Below are 24,330 nucleotides of genomic sequence, written 5' to 3'. Positions count from 1 at the left end.
GATGTTACATATGTGCATAAGTGTAGTCAGTAGCATATGCTATTTTAAAAATATCAGACATGCAAAGAAAGAAAAATAAGTCCAAAAAATCTGTATTACATCCAGAAATGCCAACTTTGCAACCAATATTTCTCATCCATAACTATGGTACCCTAAGGATACCTGCATACATGTAAATGCTTCTCTGGGATCAGTAACACAGCAGGGGTTGCTTTTTCCTTCCAGTAACAGATTGCTGGGAAATACCAAACATGGCCTTAAGAATTCCAATGTTTGTTACAAAATTTTATCGATGTGGTTGGAAAGAGGCCTAGAAATGCCAGCACAAATACATCACACTTGCTGAACGTGCACACACAACTAATTATAATCTTCAATTATATGTGATATGCTATCAAGGAAAATGTATAGATATAGCCAGCAGACGTTTAGGGAACCTGTATTTTTCATACACTGTTTGAATTTTGTTTTAATGCCATGATGATACACAATCAAATGTAATCAGTCTTTTTTTTTAATCCCAAAGCATCTGTTCGTTAAATACAGTGTAACAAAGTTTTGGATGATGGAATTATTTTTTATCTAAGGATAACTAATGATAACAGCTCTTAAATCTGTTATTTTGTTTTATTTTGCACAAAAAAATTATAATTTGCATTTGCATTCATTTACAAATGGAATATGTTGTTAAAATGTATTAGTGTTGAAATAATTAGTGCACACATACACCTAAAACCAGTTTATTGCATTTGGCAATTGTACTAAAAAAAATCTTGTTGTCAACCAATAAAATTCATTTAATTTGAAATCAAGTGAAAAATTGATTTAAATTATTATATTAAAACAAATTAATGGCAATTCTTTTACAAGAAGTTGCCTCAAACAAAATGAGTTTGACATGCCTTCTCTAGATAGTTGAATGCTCCAAAATAAATTCTAGACCAGGCCTGTACATGCAGCCTACCAAGTACCCTTGGACAGAGCACAGACTTTTTTTTTAAAAAAAAGAAGTAATAAAATCACCACCACTGCCCTGAAAGTTATGTTGCCTAGTGCCTCCATGGCTTACCATGACCACAAGCTCCAACACTGTAGATGCTCCTCTAGTCACCAAATCATTGATTAGCCCAGGGGTCGGCAACCGGAAAAAGGAAAAGAGCCACTCAGAACCGGTTCCATCACACAAACAAAAAAGTGGGAGCCGCAAAAAGTGCGCAAGTGTGCGTCCACTCATGCGCATGCGCAAAAAACACTTTGCGCATGCACAAAATGGGAGGCACCTGCGCGGCGATGGGTCTCCCCTTTGGAGAGGTGTGCGCCGTCCCGTTCGTAGACCTGACGCATTCGTCAAACATGGACGAACGCGGCAGCTGTGCAAACGGGACGGCGGCGGTTTGGGAGAGGTGCGCGCGCACCTCTCCCAAGCCGCCGCCGTCCCTTTCGGAGACCTGCCGCTTTCGTCAAACATGGACAAACGCGGCAGCTGTGCAAACGGGACAGTGGCGGCTTGGGAGAGGTTCATGCGCACCTCTCCCAAGCCGCTGCCTTCCCTTTCGGAGACCTGCCGTGTTCGTCAAACATGGACGAACATGGCAGCTGTGCAAATGGGACAGCGGCGGTTTGGGAGAGGTGCATGTGCACCTCTCCCAAGCGGCTGCCGTCCCTTTCGGAGACCTGCTGTGTTCGTCAAACATGGACGAACACGGCAGCTGTTTAAACAGGATGGCGGCGGTTTGGGAGAGGTGCGCACGGACCTCTGCCCTTCGGAAAGGTGTGCATGCACCTCTCAGAACGGGCGGTTCCACTCTCCATTTGGAGAGGTGCACGCGCACCACTGCCCGTTCGAAGAGGTGCACACGCACCAGGTGACTGGGAGCCGCAGGAGACGGCTCAAAGAGCCACATGCGGCTCCGGAGCCGTGGGTTGCCGACCCGTGGATTAGCCCACCAGCATTCCTTTGCAGACCACAAAGATTTTTAATTTATCAGTGTGGGCCTTTCCCTTCTACAAGTTGCACAGACCTCTTCTAGATTTTCCTCTTGCCTTTCTGAGTTAACTCCTTGGTCTGTCATTGAGCAAGAATTGACTTTGTAGGGAAGCATGTTATCATTTGATGTATATTTAACATATGTTCTACCTTTATTTACTGATTATATAATATTTGTATGCACCTGGCGAAGTTTGGGGCAACTTACAATATTTTTAAAATCATAAGATTAAAACATAAAAGCAGGGCTTTTTTTCTCATAGAATGCTCAGAATGGCATTCCGGCATCCTTTTTTGTACAAAAAGAAAAAAGCTTTTGCACAAGCTATGCTTTGCTGCTGAGTGTGCCAAAAGACCTGGCCGGCAAATGTTGCACTGGCAAGTTGGTTTTTTTTTAAATTCCATTTATATCCCGCCCTTCTCCGAAGACTCAGGGCGGCTTACAAGCTTAGCAGTAGCCTTCATTCTATGCATATGCCTGCTTATTAGGGCTTTCACACACACCCCAGCGACATTATTACAAAGTCAGCTTAATTGCCCCCAACAATCTGGGTCTGCACCGAAGGTGATTTGGCAGGAACTTTGCATCCCTCCCTGCTGCCCAAGTACACTATCTCAACTAGGTAAGTAAAAGAGGACAAGGAGTGGGAGGTGGGTTCTGCAGAGTCCATGTGCACTCCTTCCTTATGTTTCTCTGTGTCAGCCAGGCTGGTGGCCTACCTGGTGCTGGACCTGTGCCACTGTCGCCTTGCCCTGCATGCCTAAGTGGCTGCCCTGCATCGCCTGGCCCACACTGCCTCCGCCGCCTGCCCTGCACAGCCCCGCCATATATTGCGGGCCCCGCTGCTCCCACAGCACCAGCCATGCCAGCTGCAGCTCTGGGGGGCAGCCCACCACCAACACCCCTCGCACCCGTTACCTTAGCAACACTCCCCCCACCCCCCACCTCCTGCAGCTGCCAAGATGAGAGTTCCGGCACCATTTTTTTTTTAAAAAAGCACTGAATAGAACTATAGCAATAAGGGAGCTGTGTGAAGCTGTAAAAAAAAAGATTAAAACAGGAAAGTTACCTGGTCCAGATGGACTGCCAGTCTCTATTACAAATGTTTAGAAAATGAGCATTTATGAAAATTGGTAAGTACTATTTTGTAGAAGAGAAAGATTCCTAATAGCTGGAAGGAGGCTAATATAACTTCTGGTGCAGTGGTTAATATTGCAGATTAACTCTACCCACAACCTCAATGGTTCTCCCATTTACATTTATCTCAAAGATTTTAAATGGATAAAAAGACTTGTGGTATGGAGCAAAGTAAGTCAAAATTTGAAATATAATTGTGTACAGTACTGATGATGAACATGTAATTGTCAAATGTACAAACATTTGTTCAAATTTGAAATGAAGGAGAAACAAGTTAAAGAATGTATCATAAGAAGCTTCCTGGATGAGAAATGAAACATCTTCAAGGATAAACAAAGAAAGTCTAGCTGCCTTTGGAAAAAGCACCTTTGGGACAATGATGACCTGGATGACTGAGAATCTGTAGACACTTCAAACATATGTTGGAAATGTGAACAACATGAAGGGACATTTTACCATGCTTGGTGTAAATATAAAAAAGCTTAAAATGGATACAAATAGTAATTTGATAGAAAGGATCTTAAAGATCAATACTCAATCAAAGCCAGAACTTTTCCTTTGAAGAATAATGGATAAACATTTTTTTTTAAAATGGAACTTTATTTCAATATATGATCATAGCAGCAAGATTACTACATTCATAAAGATGGAAAAATTGGAGATTATCCATTATGGAGGAATAGTTGGTAAAACTGACAGATTTTTCTGAAATGAATAAATTATCTTCTTCGATTTGAAAAGAGACTATCTTCATTTATTGTTAACCAGAAGGTTCTTATAGATTTTAACATAAAAATAAAAAAAAATGAACTTGTGACTTATGGTTTTATGATGTTAGAGGTTAAAATATGCAATATATTGTTCAATTTGGGAAAGAAGCCATTGCATTCACTAACTCAACTATTCAGATGTTTATATTCTTTTGAAAGACCAACATATTCAATGGTCTGCAGAATCATGAGTAAATTCATTTCATTTGAGTGAATGTTATACTATGTGATTTATTTTCCTAGTTGATACTATATTATTGTATTCATTTGCTTCACTCTTGTTGCTGGTCATTAGCCAAATAATTGATTGAATAAATGACTTTCATTTATTGAGGTACTTGTATGTCTGTAAATACATGGCCTGCATATTTTTTATTTACTTGCATATATTTTATTTACTTTTTATTTAGTTTTTTTCCCTTCTTTTATAATTCTCTGTATTTTTTCTTCTTTCTTATATTACTTGTATAAAATATATAAAATCATTTTATCAGCAACCAAACTTAATAATGCAGTTTAGGTCTTTAATCTCCATCAAGTATATTCTAAGGAAAGAATAATTAATACTTGCTTGTCTCTTTATTAGACATAACTGACACTTTAAGATTTTAGTCAGCATGAAATAAATTTGAGAATGGTGTCTGTGTCCACCATATATAAATATTTTATGCAAAACATTCTCTCTTCCCCCCAATCATCTTCATTTTCTGTTCTAAGGAGTTTGGAAAAGTTCTGAAGCAGACAGAAGGACTTCAAGAGCTCAGGCAGAAGAAAAGGAGAAGAGAATTAACTGAAGATGAATCACATGATGCTTGGATTTGCCCGAGCAATCAAAATTACCTAAGTCCAGGAAGTATGTGGCCATTTTGCCAAAAGTACTAGAATAAAAAGCAAAAGCAGACAATCTATTGTTATATTGGTATTCTGATATTACTATTTTGTGACTATGCCATGTGAAATGGGGAGCAGATCATATGTAATATAACTTCTACAGCATAAATAGTGGGCTCCAAACCTAGTCCCACTTAGTAGATCCACTGAAATAAATTGAATTTTATTTTATTTTTTTATTTTTATTTTAAAACTCACTTGGTTTCTTGGGAAAGAAAAAAAATCTGAAATGTACAGGACGCATAAGAACAAAGAATACTAAAATATGTCCTCAGAAAGGTTATTTAGTTTAATCATACCCTTGGAAATGCACTGTAAGGAACTAAATCAAATCACTACACTGGAGTACTGCCAGAAAGAAAATGCAGCCATGATTCTTTAATGAGTAGGTGAATTAGGGAAATAGCAGGTTTATTTCCTAGCTGTCTTATAAAGGATTCCAATAAATTGGAATACTAACAGCACAATAAAACAACAGTTGGACATTCCAGCCATAATTTATATTTACTTCAAAATCAAATTTCATCAGATACATCTGACTATGATAGTACTCTTAGTTGGTGAGCTATGGGCAACATGTCGACTTGTAAACAGAGATATTGATTTGCATAAAATAGCATATAACTTCTTGGGCAAAACTGGGCTTAGGTTTTGCTTGAGACATATTAGCCAAAATGTGCCAAAACTTGAATGGCATTATCCTAGATACTTAGCAGGGAATACTAATCATGAGGAAGAGAGCTGAGAATTTTTTTCTAACCTCTCCACTTATAATGTTACTAAAGATAGAACAAAATGAATAGTGATTTTTTAAGATATACAAATGCTAGTAGAAAGTAACTGGAAATTATATATTATATACTGTGAAGAACAAATGTTTGTCAGATGAAATGAAAATGGATGTATATAAGCATGAGTGTCTTCCCAGATTGTTCATGGAAATGACAATTTGCTGTGTCAGGAGAATACATAAGAGTAAAATGAATTTGCAAGTGCAGTGAAAGTTTGAATAGCAAAAGAGAGAGAGAGAGACAGAGATAAGATCAAAAATAAATAATAAATGTTGAGTGAATAGAAAAGTGAGCAACTTGAACCAAAAAATTATACTGAAGAGAAGGAATTAGGATTAAACAGCTAAATGAATACTGGTAAACAAAGGAATATGAATGGGTTTAGAAGAAGGAGGAGACCAAGAAATTTGTGGTAAGATAGCAGTGATTAAATTCACAAAAATAACAAGGGAATGTTTGGACATGAGGAAAATAAGCATTATTCGACAGGATAGAAAGGTGTTGTGAATATGTTTATCCAAGTTCCCTCTGGTTATATTTCCTTTCTTTACATTATTTTATCCACTTCTTATTCTTTTTTCTGCATTTTGTATAATTGTTGCCTAAATAGGAATGACATGATGGGCAAATATCATTAAGTTTTCTTCACTGAGGTACGTTAACTAGGGAGAGTGGGAAGAAAAGGATATAGAAATCTTTGTTCTTATTTTTTTACATATTTGAAAGAAATAGGAAATTTACTGTGAATTTATCCTCAGTCTGTCAAATATAATAAAAATAAACAAAACTATATGAATATATATGAATATAATTGGTATTTAGTGTATACATACATAATTATATAACAAATTAACTGCTCATATTTTGTCCTTAATTAAAAAAAAACTTTGAATCTATACAAGCTAAAGAAAAACAAAGCATGTTTCTAACAACTATAAACATGTAAGAGATTGTTTTTGACTTTGTATTCGAGCAATTCATATTGCACAATGCGATAACTAATGGCATATTAAAATTAAAATTAGGTTGGCAAGTATATGTTTCTAGTTTGCATAGCTGTAATTATAATTCAGAGATAGCAACACATGCTTCTTCAATCAAAATTCATTATGAATATGACACAAAGGACATTCCTAGAGGTTTGCCAAATGTATTTATTTATTTTCAAACCACTAATCCACTTTGGGAAACACATTAAGATTTAAATTATAGTAAAAAAGTAGTTTTCTTAGGACAAAACTAAAAAGACACTAACAGTAGCACATTTTCAGCGCACTCAGCAGATCTGCCTTCGAGATGATGCTTTTGTGCATTAGTTTATGAATGGAAAACTCTTCATGTTAGGAAATGCTATGCATCATGTTAAACTGAAATCTCATTCTCCATATTAAATAATTTTCTGCAATAGCACAGCACTTCTAGAAACTCATGTTAGCATTATTACAGTATGTGGACTAAAATTTATAATGTATTGGAAAATTAACCTATAAGTGAGCTAGACTAATTGCACCATGTATATAGATGAAATATCAAGACTGACAACAATTGTCTTCAAGTTGCTGAATAACAATAGGTAAAAATATTTTATACAGGCTACAAAAATCAGAGGCCATTTTGGTTCTAGTTTTTTTAAAAAATATCTCAGATATGTATATGTGTGTTTGTGTGTGCATGTGTGTGTGTGTAGCATGTGTATATGTGTGCTATGTATGCATATGGGTAAATATATATACTTTCTTTTGAGAGCAGGCAACAGATTTTCATTTAATGCAGACCACTGTGACAATAAAGTTTATCAAAAAATCTATCTAAAAATCTAATCTACAACAACTGGCAAACATCAGCAATTCTGGTAAGAAAAATGAAAAAAATGCTCTTGCATTTTAAAGAATTAAATAATTAAGATGTACCTTCTTGGTTATTAGACTGAAGTTTAAGAAGAGTTGACTTTCAACTCTTTATGCTGCAGATATAGTATAATTGAATAAGTCATATGATTTGGGTTTCCTATGGTTGTGTTGTTTTTGGTTATTATTGCTAATATTATCTGCTAATTTTCTGAAAATAATGATACAGCCTTTCCAGTATTTTCTCACTCTCTTCTCCAATTCTTACTATAATTTGGGGAAAGAAAAATAAGGTGTAAAAAGGCTATTGATGTGTTTTGTTATTTATCCCAAATCTGTAATTTATCAATTTGTTAAGAATTTGGGATTCATAGAGCTTCATTTATAATTAAAAATATGCATTGCTTTTGAAAAGATATTAAGACCTGGACCTACAATATTAACTCTTTCAAGATCAAAAATTGGCTCTTTTGTAATTTAATAGAAAGAATTATTACTATAGCCTCATCTGTAAAAATTGTCACTTTAAAAACTCACATAGTTGTATGAAGCCATTGTAACAAACATGTATTTTGTTTCCTTGTCCTTTTCTTTGTTAATTTCTTCAGATATAGATAGATGCAGGGCTTTTTTTTTCCTCATAGAACGCTCAGAACGGAGTTCCGGCACCTTTTTTGGATGGAACCTTGTAGGGTAGGCAAGGCAGGTTGTATGACATGTGTGAGTTCCGGCACCTTTTTCTTTTACAAAAAAAGCACTGGATAGATGATAGATAGATAGATAGATAGATAGATAGATAGATAGATAGATAGATAGATAGATAGATAGATGATAGATAGATAGATAGATAGATAGATGTGTGTGTGTGTGAGAGAGAGAGAGTATTAAAGAAATTAATAAAAATGGACATAGGAAAAGAACAGAAGCACATCTGTTACAACATATGTATATAGAAAGTTCAATATAAAATATATTAGCTAGGTCAGCACTTTTAGGACAACACTTTCTTTTTAAAATACATTTTAAAATTTAATTTTTAATTTTTAATTTAATTTAATTTGTAGATGCCAAATTAAAGCCAAATTACCCTGTGATAAGAAAGAAAGAAAGAAAGAAAGAAAGAAAGAAAGAAAGAAAGAAAGAAAGAAAGAAAGAAAGAAAGAAAGAAGGAAGGAAGGAAGGAAGGAAGGAAGGAAGGAAGGAAGGAGGGAAGGCTACTTGATCACAACTTACACTTACTTTAAAAAAAAAGAATAAATCATAAGTTTGAAGTTTTGCAAAAGCAGAGTAGGAAGATGTATGTATATTGTAATAAAGAAAATGAATTAACCATTCATTTGATTGGTATGAAAATCAAGATATTACATCAAAATGTGAGAGATTTAAATTCATTTAAATTCATGTACACAAAAATTGTCATACAATACCCATTTAAAAGATAAATTGTATTTTATTCCGAAGGTTTGTCAACATAGAAATCAATAATTCCTAGTCATTCTAGCCACATGATTTTAAAATATACTTTTATCATTAATAAAACATTTTAAATTTTGTGTATACACCAAAAGGTTCTAAGATCAGTTCAAAACTAAAGTTAAAAAAAATCTTTTTTGAATGCTGAGTCAACAAAACCAAAATGATATCGACCTATCCAAAAATTGGAGGTGTACATTTGCTGCTTGTGATCAATTTAGAATGCATGATTCTTTCAGCTGTTTTCTCTCTCTATTTCAATCTAACGGGCAAACAGGGATGTCAACAAACCCCACAGATGTCCTACTTTTCTGCCTTCAAAGTTCTGGCAGGCAATTAAATAAGTAAAATATTTCTTATGTTCTCACTATCCACATCTGCACTTCTGTAGTTTTCCAGTGGCTATGCATGTATAAGGAGAAGGGCTTACAACAGTTAAATTGTGGTGGATTGCTAAAATTGGGGAAATTATGTAGAGTAAGAACAAGTATTTTCAGTAGTATGCTAGGCACTGAGTCAGAGATTGCATGTATGCATAGCACAATGCATGCCTTCTCTCCCCTGAATTCAAAGAACTGAATTGGCACAGCTTGTTGGGAAGTGTGCATTAAAACCCACTACCCCCTCCAGACATTCAGCATTACAGAATATGCTAATTTTCTAGAACAGCCTATTCCTACAAGCTCAAGAGCCTTTCCAGTATTTTCCAGTCTCTTGTCAAAAGTTCTAGCTTTTGTACTCAATGGTTGCTAGGGCTTACATGGAAGAGGCATGGTGACTACAGAACTCACTTAATGTACAAAGCCTAATACAGATGCTTTGATTACTGCATTGAGACAGCATTATAAGGAAAAAAATAAAAAAAACTGGGAAATTACCATAACTTTACTACAGTATACCTAAAGCAGGGCAGAAAGTGAAAAGAAGGGAAATTATGGTAAGAAGGACAGCGGGGAGAGTTGTGCACCCACATATATGAAAATAAATCAATAAGAAAAGAATTAATTATTTAAAATCCAATATTTAGAGACTGCATATATGGACTGCAAAAATCCAGAAACCACTTATTTGATTGTTCAATTGTTCCATTTCTGCATGATTTTACCAGGACTGACTTAAAAATAGCTTCTTTGAGTTCCTGTAAGCTAATGTCTGAATCATCAGTGGTGATACTAAGCCATATTGGCTTGATTTTTATTATTTTTCATGTTTCCCCATATCAAGAAATTGACTTTACATTATATGTCAAAAATGCTATAGCTCTACTCGCATTAGCAGTTCTTCCAGGAATCAGTTTAGATTTACTTCATCTAGTATGGATACATTGTTTGTCTTCAGTACAAAGAATTCTAAATAAATTACTTTAATGCTACAGTTCAAAGGTATTCATTTATCTTTGCTCAGCTTTCATAGACTTTGCTGTCAATCTGATCATAAAGGTAAAGGTAAAGGTTCCCCCGCACATGCGTGCTAGTCGTTTCCGACTCTAGGGGCCGGTGCTCATCTCCGTTTCAAAGCCGAAGAGCCAGCGCTTGTCCGAGGACGTCTCCGTGGTCATGTGGTCAGCATGACTAGACGCCAAAGGCGCACGGAACGCTGTCAATCTGATACATCTACACTTAATAGGTCTAAAATAGGGAATACATTTAATATATTATAATATATCTAGTTTCTATTTGCATTTTGAAAGTCTAGACTGCAAAACCTTGAGTATTTTCTTAGTAATATATAGTAGCAATTGCATGGTATTTTCAGCATTATTAAGCTCTGTTATGTCTTTGCTAGGTAAAAAGGTAAAGGTTTCCCTGTCAGTCATGTCTGACTATAGGGCATGGTGCTCATCTGTTTCTTAGCCAAGGAAGCCAGTGTTGTCCAAAAACAATTTCTATGGTCATGTGGCCAGCCAAAAGGACACGGAACGCTGTTACCTTCCCACCAAAGTGGTACCTATTAATCTACTTGCATTTGCATGCTTCAGAACTGCTAGGTGGGCAGGAGCTGAGGCAAGTAATAGGAGCTCACTCTGTTGCGCAGAATTTGGATCTCAAACCTGGGCTGTCAGCTCTCCAACTGATAAGGTCAGCTTCTTTAACCGCTGAGCCATCATGCCCCTTATTTCTTTGCAACAGAATATAAATTGGTATTTTATATTCTTTTGGTGACAGCCAGGTATTCTATATAACTGCTTACAAACAATATGTATCACTTTAACTAAATCAATAGCCAATATTTTTAGAACCCATTTAAATTCATTTCAGAAAATTTGGCTTTAATTCAGTGATCAAATCTATATCATTGATTTGGTAATCTTTTTTTGTGCTTATATCCTGTATTTTATACCATATCTTCTTTGTATCTTCTGTCTATATATCTTTACCTTTTTACTTTTAATGTGCCATTTTCTCATAAGCATTTCTTTTCATTTCCACAATTTTCTTAAATAAGTTTGTCTTTCCCATTCTTTGCACTGTCTACTTAGTCATAAAATGTTGTCTTTGCTTGCTGAACAACATTTAGTTGGGCAAATTCTGTCTCTGTGCCTTTAGCTCTTCATTTTTCTTCAGCTAATTTTATCATACATTTTGTCTTTTTTTACTTTTTGCCTTTTAGAATATATTTGGTTGCTTTGTCTTTAGCGATACTGCAAATTTCAGTTTAGAGTTCTTCTGTGCAATATTTTTGGTCATATCTTGGTGGTTTTATTCTTTCCTTTGTTTTTCTTGATCTTAAGCTGAAATTAAGGAAGACATCTGTTAAATGAACTACATTAAGCACTTAGTCTTAATGGCATTTTGAATGGAGTTTTTCCATTTTTTGCTCACAGACTATGTAGCCAATTCATTTTTTTTTCTATTGTCTGACATAGTCATACCTTAAATTGTTGAAATGAGATATTTTTTTAAACATGGCATGGGTGTATTTGCAAGTTTGTTTATTTGTTTGTTTAGAAAATTTATAATGCCACCTATTCATACATGGCAACAAAAGGCAGCTTACAGGATATAAAGGCACAATATAAAATAAATAAAAATAATAATAAAAATAAAATAATAAAAAATCCCACCCCAGTGACAACACAGTTGCCTTATTAGTTTCTGATTCTTCAATATCTGCAAACCTAGGCCATTGAATATTGACTGGCTTGGTTCAGACTAAAATTGTGATTATTCTGAAATGTCTGAGGTTGCTTATGAGCAAAGACTTTGACATCCTTTTATTAATTATTATGGATATGCCATTTTGACTATGTTTTTTCCTAGTGTAGAAAATCTGATGCACGTGATGTGAAGTGGCCCATTTCAGTCCACTAGTTTCTGGAATATCAATGTTCAGTCTTGATATTCCCAATCTGATATCATCAATTTCACCTGTTTGTGATTCTGGGTGATTATTATGACATTCCATTTACAAATGCTATCTGTACCTTTGCAGCATCCAATTTTTCTTTTGCCCCTGGTCATATCGACAGCCATCCATATCCTTTCCTCTTTATACTATGAAGGCTTACCAAGTATTGGACAACCCAAATTGGCCTACAAGAAAGGCCAAATAAAGTACAAAAAAGAGACATGGAAAGGCAGAATATTACATGATCAGTACACAAAAACGTAGCAGGCAACAAAGATACAGATACAACGCAGACCTGGCAATGTCTAAGAGCAAGAAAATTGAAGAAAGAAACAAAGGGGATAATTCTGGCTACACAAGACCACACCTTAAGAAGAAATGTGTACAAAGCCAGAATTGAGAAGACAGCAACAGATAGCAAATGCCGCTTCTGCAAAGAAGCTAACCTTTTTAGCTGCTGCAAGAAGACCTACCAGAATGGCATAAAAAGTACCAACAATGCTGCATTAGCATATCTGTAAGAAATGCCATTTGCCTACAAGCAAGAACTGGTGGGACTACAAAATAATAATAATAAAAAAGTAATAGAAAATGAAGAAGTGAAAATGCTCTGGGACTTACAAATTCAAATAGACAAGCACCTGCTGCATAACACTGCAGATTTAACAATCCAACCTTATCCAAAATTGATAAGAAAGACAAAAAGTATTGGAGACTATAGTACCTGGAGACAACAGAGTAGATCTGGAGACAAATCACAAAATACAAAGATCACAAATAGAAATACAATGACTATGGCGAAAGAAAGCAAAAATTGTGTCAATAGGGGTAGGCGCCTATTGAACACCATCAGCCTTGACAAAATCATATTAGTTAATTGCAAAAGGCAGTTTTATTTGGAACAGATGTGATAATACAACATTAAATAACAACACTTAATAAGTAGGTCTTAATAAGTAGGAAAAGAATGCCAAATCTAGTTGAAGTATCTGGCTGACTATGTGATAAAACATAATAATAAGAAAAATAACTTCATTATCACCCTGATTATTTGTCAATCCTATTATCCACTATCAGCAATTTTAAAGAAAAAAACTAACAAACAGTCAAAATTACATAGATGACCTGAAGCTTTATAGAAAATCAGAAATAAAATCTACTCATCAACAAACACCGGAAGAATTTTTATAAGCAGTGAAACGTGGCCTAAAGAAATGTGCTACAATAGCAATAAAGCAGGATAAAGTCATGAACCATAATGGAATTGAAATGCCAAGTGGCCAAGCAATCAGGAGCCATCAGGATGACACCTACAAGTATCTATGCAGTTTAGAGTTGGATAACATCAAATATGGACAAATTGAAAATGTGATTAGTAAAGAATACATCCAAATGGTTATAAAATTGCTAAAGGCAAAATTGAACAGTGGAAAGACCATAAAAACCATCAATGTCTAAGCCATATCTGTGATACAATACCTTCCTGGAATTATTAACTAGACACAATCTGAAATGGACAGTTTGATTTAAAAAAAAACCACAAGAAAAGTGATGACTATTCACTATGCATTACATTCCCATAGAGATATGCAGAAAGAGAGGAAGAGGTTTTCTTCAGGTTAAATAAATTATCAAAGAAGAAAAATGTAAATTGGCAAAGTGATTTCACACTTTGTGTATAATAATAACCCATGCTACTCATACTTTCCTATGCAATTTAGTAACTTGTTGTATACCTTTTTACTTATGGGGCTCAAAACAAATAACCTTATAATAGCCATAAAGCCAGACATAATAAAATATACTACAAACATTTAGAAAACCAGTGAGCATAATATTTTAATATCTTAGATGCAAACTGGAAGAAGAATCTGAAAAAGTTTCTGACCCTGGAGATTAATAGCTACATAACTGTACTGTAGATTCAAGTATTTTTTTTTAAAATGAAAAAGAAAGCTGATAATGATTATGCTACATCAATTAAGGAATGAAACAAAATTTCTTAAACAATAATTAAAAGGACTTTTTGAGAACATAATATGTATTATCCATTAGATAAATAACACAATTAAGCAAATACAGTATATGAAACAACTGAATTCCACTCCAACACTTTGTTAATGTATAAATGAATAAATAATAGTCTTGAAGATGTTCCTAACCTACAACAGTTGCATAAATTGAATATTTATAAAATATGTAGATTACACAAATGAATAGATAATGCCCTAGAAGGCAAATTTGTTAAAGTAGACTAAAAATTAGAATAACACTTAAAATGGACAAGAGTAAACTATTCATTTCAGAAAAAACAAATACAGATAGTCTTGACTTATGACCATAATTAGGGGAAGAATTTCCATCGCTAAACAAACCAGTTAAATAAAGTGTGCCTCGTTTTACAATATTTTTTGCCACAGATATTACACAAATTATTGCAGTTCTGTGAATCATGTGGTTTTTAAGCTTTGATCCAGCTTTCCTCATTGATTTTACTTGTCAGAAACCAGCTGTGAGGTTTCACATAACCCCAGGATGGTGCAACCATCATCAATACATGCCAGTTGCCAGGCATCTGAATTCTGACCATGCTACTGTGTGAATGTTGCAACAGTCATAATGTGAGGACTGGTAATAAGTCACTTTTTTCAATGCTATTATAATTTCAAATGGTCACTAAAGAAATGGTTGTAAGCTGAGAACCTCTTATATTCAGGTATGGAATGGGAGATAATTGGAGTGATACATCAAAGTTATACAAAGCTGTAGGCTACATCGATAAAAGTATACTTTCCAAATTATGGAGAACAATAGCTTCACTATAGGGTAGGTACTTTGATTAGTTCCCATTCAGGTGATTAATATTGCTTAACCAAATTCATAAAAGACCGCCTTACTTTTGAGAAACACTTTTCCCATGTTGCAGAGGACATTTACTGAATTAAGTCTACAATGGTCTCAATGTAACGCCAGGTAATATATTTGTGGAAGCCGAGCTACTGAAGATATTTTCTATCTTCTACGTTTATGTAAGATTTATGCTGATTCTAGAAAAAAGGTGCCTCATTTTATCTAGCAAGGAATTTTTTTTTTCATTTTATTGCACTTGGTTATCAACATTTTGGCAGATGAAAAGACTTTTGTCACTTGCCAAGTTTGTTGTCACTGCAAAAATGTTTCATACAGATTTTGACCAACATAAGCAGGATGAAAAGTGAGAAACTACTATTTTATAATTTATTTATATTTTTCACATAATGCATTACAGTACATTAGATATACTGATATTATGAGCACTAATTAAAAATAGGCAAGATTTAAGAAATCCTTTATAACATCACTTTGAAAAGTAGAAACCCTTATCTAATGCTCAGAAATGTTCGGGAACTGTAAAAAACACATCTTTTCAGGGGATCATGTTATTAATGGTGTCAAAGTCTAGTAACGTTTGACAAAACTTAAGCTCTGAATCAATAAACCCTCTGGCCACCCTGTCCTATGTACAAATGATACTTTAGAATAGTCTTTCTCAGCCTTTGCAACTTTCAGACATGTGAACTTCAGCTCCCAGAATTCCCCAGTCAGCTGTTTTGCTTAATTTTTACTATTTTATCTTTCTTTAATGGGAGATACTCATAACCACTATACCACTATCTTTCTTATGCTTTGTCAATAAGGAGTGAACTTTCATTTTCAGGACCAAATATTCCTCATGATTGGATTACAAATATTAATGCAATAACCCAGGGAGCTATGACATTACTTAATTGTGCTACATAAATAAAATTAGGAAAAGTAATGCATGGGGAAAAGAAAAAAAATGTTACTTTTTTGTATGGAAAGACTAAGTCACTCCTGGCATTAATTACAAATTCCAGGATGATCATATTCAGAGACATTTTGTTTCATAATTTTTAACATATAACTTGCATTATAATTTTGCACCTGCATCTAATGGGGGGAAATAGGCTTGAAAGCTAGCAGCCTCTATTTTCTAAGGACAGTAATTTTTTGTACAAAAAGACAAGTCAATCCTGACATCAATTACAAATTCCAGAATGATCATATTCAGAGACATTTTGTTTCATAATTTTTAACATATAACTTGCATTATAATTTTGCACCTGCATCTAATGGGAGGAAAATAGGCTTGAAAGCTAGCAGTCCCTATTTTCTAAGGAGAGTAATTTTGGCATGTATCTACTTTTCACTCCATTGAATGGAATAATTTGAGCCACACATTAAATCTATGTTTTACTGCACTACACAAGAAATTAACCGACTACACTTTTATTCTAATTCTCGAATAAAATTAATTCTAGCTTTACTATTAAATAAATTAATTCTATTAAAACTGTATCCTCCAAGTTTCCATCTTTGGGTATAAAATACTGTTCAACGGCAATCTGTCACCATATTTATTTTCTTATGTGGTAGTAGGTACTACTGAGTTCAACTTTTAATATGTATATATAAAACCTTGTAAAGAAGAATATGTAACATTCAGGGAACAGAAAAGAAGCAACAAATAGCATCAGATAAGAAAAAGAAAAGGACCCTGCTATTTAAGAGACTGGTACTGACAATTGGGTAGTGATGGGAGCACCCCGATACTCCCATATTACACCCCTCCTGCGTGAGCTGCATTGGCTACCGGTTGCCCTCCGGGTGAGATTTAAGGTGCTGGTTCTTACCTTTAAAGCCCTACATGGCTTAGGCCCGGGATACTTGCAGGACCATCTGCTGCCGGGAATGAATTCCCATCGCCCAGTACACTCACACAGAGAAGGCCTCCTCAGGGTACCGCTGGCTAGACAATGTCGGCTAGCGACCCCCAGGGGAAGAGCCTTCTCTGTGGGAGCGCCAGCCCTGTGGAACCAGCTCACCCCTGAGCTTCGGATGGCCCAAGATCTCCAGTCCTTTTGCCGTGGCCTCAAAACACTCCTTTTCCACCTGGCTGACCTAGACTGACAGGGATTTTAATTATATTTACAATTCTAACTTTATTCTTTAATTTATTTTAATTTATTTCAAATTTTATTTTTTAATTTACTGTACAGAGACCTTTAAGTTTTGATGTTGTTAGCCGCCCTGAGTCCCTCGGGAGATAGGGTGGGATATAAATCCTATTAATAACTAAATAAATAAATAAATTGGACTCCGAAATATTGCTTTCCCTCGTAGACATACTATCATATAGAATAGATGGTTGACATTCTTCACAAGATCAAAATAAATATGACAGTAAATTAAAGCCCTCTACTCTTCTTTGGTAAAGGAGAATCAATTATCTGTGTCATATAGAGTATACTCGCTGAAAGGTTAATCATATGGTCTCTTTAAAGACAAAAAAAGAGCTCTTCAAACATTCCCCTATTCATGTTCTGACAGCTTCAATGCCCTAACCCTGTGGTGGCGAACCTACGGCACACGTGCCACAGGTGGCACGCAGAGCCCTCTCTGTGGGCACGCACACCATTGCCCCAGTCCTAGACCTTCAGCTGGGTTTTAGGCCTCCTTTTTGCTTTAGGCCTCCGCCAACGTGTGCCAAAAAAAGGTTGAATCAATCAATCAATTTCAACTTTTCATGGGAAAAAAAATCTTGCAAAGTTGGAATTTATTGATTGAACTTTTTAGTCCCACCCAGTCTGCCATTACCACTGCAGCCATGCCCACCCAATGGGCCACGCCCACACAATTGGCCATACCCATCCAATGGTCACACCCACACAATGGGCTAGACCCACCCATTGGCCCATGCCTACCCGACACCCATCGATACATAAGTGGGTTTTGGGTTGCAGTTTGGGCACTCGGTCTCGGAAAGGTTCACCATCACTGCCCTAACCATTACAGCAGCTATAATTGTTTAGTTCCTACTAAATAAGATTATTTTTTTCCTCATAAAATTTTCATTAAGGTGCTGTTTACATCCTCAGCAAAACAACCCACAAGTTAAAGCATTTCTACTTCTTTTAGGCAGTGAAATATTAATTAGTTTTAATTTCCTGAGTAAATTGAATTTCTACCAGAGCTTCGTTTATGTTTATTTAGCTCTTGTCATATCAGCAGAAATAGCTAAATTATTCAGAAAGTCAGTCAAAATTCAGTCAAACTATTAGGTCATCGGAATAATAATTTTGAAGATTTATCACCTGTGTTCACAAATATCAGGATAACAATAGGTCATAAGTACAAAAAGATATATGCAATTAACAGTAGCATAAGTCTATCAATTGTTTTCTTAAATGTTTCATATAAGCTGCCTTATGTTATTCCCCCCATGCTGCTACCAACGTCAGCTGTTCCCAATTCCCCTGAGGCAAAGTGTTTAAATCCATTTGAAAATATTAACTGTTTGCCCTGAGAAGTGAATGAACCCCCCACACACACACACACATTTTAAAATAACAGCAGCTTATCCACCTTCAGTGCAACTAGATGATTTTCCTTCCTCTACACAAAGTGTATAGAGCAGAAATAAAAGGATGATGCCAACACCATTGTAGCTCGCAAGCAGGAAAATAAATGAAACTGAAATAACAACTGTTTGTTCAAATGAATGGCTATAAAGAAGTTTTAGGATATAATAGCAGCTTGTCCTCTTACAGTTACTTCTCATAAACATTCATACATAGCTAGGAGCAACCTCGCTCTTATCTTTGAAGTTAGCTTCCATTCACAACACAACTTCAGAGGAACAGTAAGTGAAGAAACTGAGAATGATGGAAACTTCCAATCTCATGCTTCTGGAACTAGTTGCTTCTATGAGACTATTGAGAATGTGTATGTATATCAGTATTTCTGGACTATTGAATTCATAAGAAAGATTCTAAAAATGCTAAATACATTACAAAAGTCAGATGGATCAGACCCTAATAAATGCATTCATGCTGACAAAAGCAAGCGTTATTATTATTATTATTATTATTATTATTATTATTATTATTATTATTATTATTATTATTATTATTAATAATAATAATAATAATAATAATAATAATAATAATAATAATAATAATAATAATAATAAAGTTGGAAGGGACCTTGGAGGTCATCTAGTCCAACCGCCTGCTCAGGCAGGAAACCTTTTACCATTTCAGGCAAATGGCTATCCAGTCTCTTCTTAAAAACCTCCAGTGTTGGAGCATTCACCACTTCTAGAGGCAGGTTGTTCCACTGGTTAATTGTTCTAACTCTCAGGAAGTTTCTCTTTAGTTCTAGGTTGCTTCTCTCCTTGACTAGTTTCCATCCATTGCTTCTTGTCCTGCTTTCAGGTGCTTTGGAGAATAGCTTGACTCCCTCTTCTTTGTGGCAGCCCCTGAGATATTGGAACACTGCTATCATGTCACCCCTCACCCTTCTCTTCATTAAACTACACATACCCAATTCCAGCAACCGTTCCCTATATGTTTTAGCCTCCAGCACCCTAATCATCTTTGTTGCTCTTCTCTGTACCCTTTCTAGAGTCTCGACATCTTTTTTACATCGTGGTGACCAAAACTGGATGCAGTATTCCAGATGTGGCCTTACCAAGGCATTGTAAAGTGGTATTAGTACTTCACTTGATCTTGATTCTATCCCTCTGTTAATGCAGCCTAGCACTGTGTTGGCTTTTTTGGCAGCTGCAGCACGCTGCTGGCTCATATTGAAGTGATTGTCTACTAAGACTCCGAGATCCCTCTCACAGTTACTACTATTGAGCAAGGTACCACCTATACTATACCTATGCATTTGATTTTTCCTGCCTAAGTGTAGAACCTTACATTTTTCACCATTGAATTTCATTTTGTTAGATAGTGCCCAATGTTCGGGTCTGTCCAGATCCTTCTGTATCTTAAGCCTATCTTCTGGAGTATTGGCTATTCCTGCCAGCTTGGTGTCGTCTGCAAATTTGATGAGTTCCCCATCTATCCCCTCATCTAAATCATTAATGAAGATATTGAAGACCAGTGGGCCCAGAACAGAGCCCTGGGGCACCCCACTACACACTTCCTTCCATGTAGATGCGGTTCCATTGAGGACCACACGCTGAGTACAGCCTGTCAGCCAGCTACGAATCCATCTGGTGGTAATGCTATCTAACCCACATGCTTTTAAAAACTTTTGTTTTTAATGGGCAGGGGTATTATTTACCACTCCAGTTCAATTCTATGAATTTTAATTCAGGCTCGCACAAATTTTGACATATGAGGCCGAATGCTGCATATTAATTAGCAACTTTTTCAAGATTTAATGAAATTGAATATACCTAGACAGAGTTTACCAATAAGGTGATTCCAATATTGCATTATTTAGTAATTTATGTCAAGTATAACACAACAAGGGATATCACTTTGGTTCTGCCTTTGTACACCAGAAACATAATGGTCAAATGTCAAACCAAGATTCCTCTACTAGAGTTCTGAATCTGAAATATGACCAGCTGATGTCTTTCTGGTTTCTAAGAAATAAAATAGAACATGTTGACTGATCAGTAAATGTATGTTAGAATAAAACACTGAATTAAACAAAGAGAATCCAGCAGAAGTATGCCTTGTTGGAAAAGTCAGGATAAATATGTAACAAGAAAAATCAGTTCAAAAATAAATTATTTCAATCAAATAGGGATAAAACAGAGGTCACATCTAGGTTTTTGGGTTCCAGAGATAGGCAACATCTGACGTTGCAACCAAAGTGAGATGTTACTAGCAGAATTTGAATTCACATCACAAGCAACTTCATATTGCCTCAGCGAACTTTGTTCTTTCTCATTATATCCCATATCTGGTAGACATATTAAATATGCCTGGAAATAGCTGTATTACATATGACTGTAAATATGCAGTAGGCATATGAAAACCAAAGCACTGAAACACCCCCCCCCCTTTGAGCAGAGTCAGGCTTCCAATGGCAAATGTCCAATGGCTATTTATGCACAAATATATATTACATTTTCAAACATGCCAAAACAGATTTAAAAATAATCTAGATGAAGAAAGGGCTTCTCTGAAGAGTAGAAGTAAGTAAACATGGGGTCCCCCACATTAATTAATTTTAAAAGTCCTACCTTAAAAAAGGTCATGGTTGCTCCATCTTCAACGGTTCCATATTCTATTTTTGTTTGCTTTGCTAAGTCATCTGCTGAATCAATGGGGGATTCCATGCGTTCCACTGTCAGAAAGGCGGCTAGATTAGCAGTGTACGAGGAAATGATGATAAGTGTGAAAAACCACCAAATGCCTCCCACTATCCTGGTGGAGAGGGCTTTGGGCATTAGCTCGGAACCTAATGAAAATCAGGGGAAAAGGATGAATCCAGAGTATTAACAATAGATCTCATTGTTAGAATTCAGGGCTTTCATTATCAAGGGAAAGATGGAATCACTAAGCCAATAAGAATGAAATAAAGCTACAGCTATACACACACACACACACATACACACACACACACACACACACACAAACATATGAGGCCCACACCCACACATACATGGATATAGGTATATATGTATGTACATATTCTCTATTCTCTCTCTCTCTCTCTCTCTCTCTCTCTCTCTCTCTCTCTCTCTCTCACACACACACACACACACACACACACACACACACACAAACATCAAAATATTTTTTGAAATTAATTGCAAGATTGTGGAACCCAAGTTATAGCAATGGGAGACCCGAATGAATATTTGGCTATCATAATCTAGCTTATTGGAAATGACAAATATAGCAGCAATGAAAAGAAATCATTGATACGAGCCATACAAGAGAAAGTTTCTATTTAGCTTAGAAACAAATAATAATCTTGATCCCGTCAGTTAAAATTTGCAGAAGCATTTCAAAGCATTTATGAGCTTCCAAATAATTTGCTCATAAAATGTTTGACTACCATAACAAATAAAATGCTATCTCAAACTCTAAGAAATAATAGAATCAAAGGGGGGGATTATCAAGAAAACTCTTATACAAAGAAGCATATAAGAAATCTAAATATATCATGCAATCATATAAAAATATCATAATGAAGCTAGATGTCAGAAGTCAATGATAAAATAAAACATCTCCCATCTCTATACTTAGCTCCACACTTCAAAGCAAATAGAGGTGGAAGAGCTACATATCTCACTTACTTCAAAAGCATTGAAAATACTACTATTGTGCTTATTTTAAAACAAGTCAAATTATATGTAAATTGCTGGAGTTGCCTGCTCATGACCATAAAAATAGAGGGATTTTGGTAATATCATCATTATTCTAAACTATAATTTAATAATAATACAAAAGGCTGAAATCAGTAGCCTTTACATTCCTTTAATTTGCGAAAAAAATATAATGCAATTGACATGCATGAAATTCTTAAGATGGAAAATGGAGTAACTTGGACTAACTATGTGTGTGTGTGTGTGTGTGTGTGTGTGTGTGTGTGTGTGTGTGTGTATTCCCATAATATACTGTATATCCATATTCCCATAATGGGCAAAAGAATTTTGCAAAGTGTAGATGCAACAAATGGTCATTGTGAGTAAAGTCTTAGAAGTTTAAATTAATTAGCCAGGGATTGGTTTTATTTTCTACTGGGTAAAATGGAATGCGGGCAAGATGGACTATTTTATTCCTGATCAATTACAACATTCATATTGACTCAGTCAAGGAACTCCAACAAAGTAGTGGAACTCAACATCAAGTAAGAGTAGGGTAGAAAAAAATAATGTTTGTTTTTGAAAGTTAGAGTGGGTACCCTAAACAAACTATTTGATCCAAAACAGCCCATCTGACCCTGCAGTTCATCATACCCTTGTGATTTTAAAGAAAATGAACAAAGGAAAAGGAAAAGGAAAAGGAAAAGGAAATGGAAAAGGAAAGAAGGAAAGGAAAGGAAAGGAAAGGAAAGGAAAGGAAAGGAAAGGAAAGGAAAGGAAAGGAAAGGAAAGGAAAGGAAAGGAAAGGAAAGGAAAGGAAAGGAAAGGCTGACAGCCTTGGACATGACAGCCAACTCCAGCACCAGACTTTGCCTAGAATTCTGCAGGGAAAAAAAGTAAAAAAAGTACCTTTCAGATGTGGTTGCTCCCATGCCCTGTCAGTCAGACACTTAAACAATAAAACACTAATAGTGCCAAATAAGCCCAAGAGCTTATATTGTTTTCTTTAAAACAGACACTTAGAAAAGTCAAACAAGATTCCGAAGAAAAGAACATAGATATGTTTGCCATTGTTGCCCCAATTACCACAAGTTCATATCTTACCAAGGAGACAAAGAGGGTGCCACCAAAGCCTGTAAAACAGAGCCTGGTTAGGGGCTGACTGTCATGTACCCAAGGTAACGTCATGTCCAGCACTATATCCCACAGTTTCCTGGGAGTAAGGGAACCAGGCAAGGAATGTATGAGTTTCCTCTATCATGTAGCCTCCAGCATTTGTTTCCTTGGTCAGTGTGTTAGGAACAAGATAGTTACAAGTAGACTCTTCGTGTGAGTCAGGAGTTGTTAAGCATAGGATGGTTTCTTTCTATGAAGATTGATTTCTGTAAGCATTTCCATCAATTTAAACAAAAATGACTTAGTAAAAAGATTTCTCTTCCGTTGGGAGATTTGTGTTTTCCACGTGAAAACAAACAGTGGGTAAGACATGTTGCAGAACAGGGTTCACATTAACCATTTCTGCTGCAATGCATAATTAGCCGAATTCAATTTATCCTTTTTTAGAACACATCATAAGCAAATTAAAATCCACTGATTTAAATGGAGTCATTTTAAAAGAGAAGTATGCCTGAATTTTAGTTAAATTGTGATTATTTTATTATAGATTTAATTTAATCTAAATTATTTATTTAGTTAAGTGTTGACTATTCTTCAGTAACAATGTATTGGAGGGGGACATTTTATAGTCAGAAGGCTATATATTGCTTTAAATGTCATGTGGTGGCATCACTTTCAAACAGAGAAGCACGTGGACATAGAACAAAATTTAAATTTGATTAAACATCATCAAGTACAATGTTTGTGATTATTATTTTATCTGTGTTTCACACCTAATTCACTGAAGATAATTCAACAGTATATTTTGGAGGTGTTACGATTTAAGGGGATACCAATATAGAGGCTGAA

The 24,330-nt window shown here is 35.5% G+C and overlaps 1 protein-coding gene across 1 annotated transcript in view; it reads right to left on the bottom strand.

The window, feature by feature from the left end:
• GRIK2 (glutamate ionotropic receptor kainate type subunit 2) overlaps nt 1–24,330 on the bottom strand; it is a gene marked incomplete at both ends in the record, with an annotated part of 532,047 nt that overhangs the window by 108,066 nt on the left and 399,651 nt on the right. Inside the window, one exon of the mRNA XM_083352959.1 lies at nt 21,295–21,512. Coding sequence (XP_083209085.1) covers nt 21,295–21,512 — 218 coding nt within the window. The remainder of the gene's footprint in view (nt 1–21,294; nt 21,513–24,330) is intronic.

Source organism: Vipera ursinii, assembly GCF_947247035.1.
Source record: "Vipera ursinii genome assembly, chromosome: 1".
Classification (NCBI taxonomy): domain Eukaryota; kingdom Metazoa; phylum Chordata; class Lepidosauria; order Squamata; family Viperidae; genus Vipera; species Vipera ursinii.
This window is presented reverse-complemented; position numbering and strand designations above follow the sequence as displayed.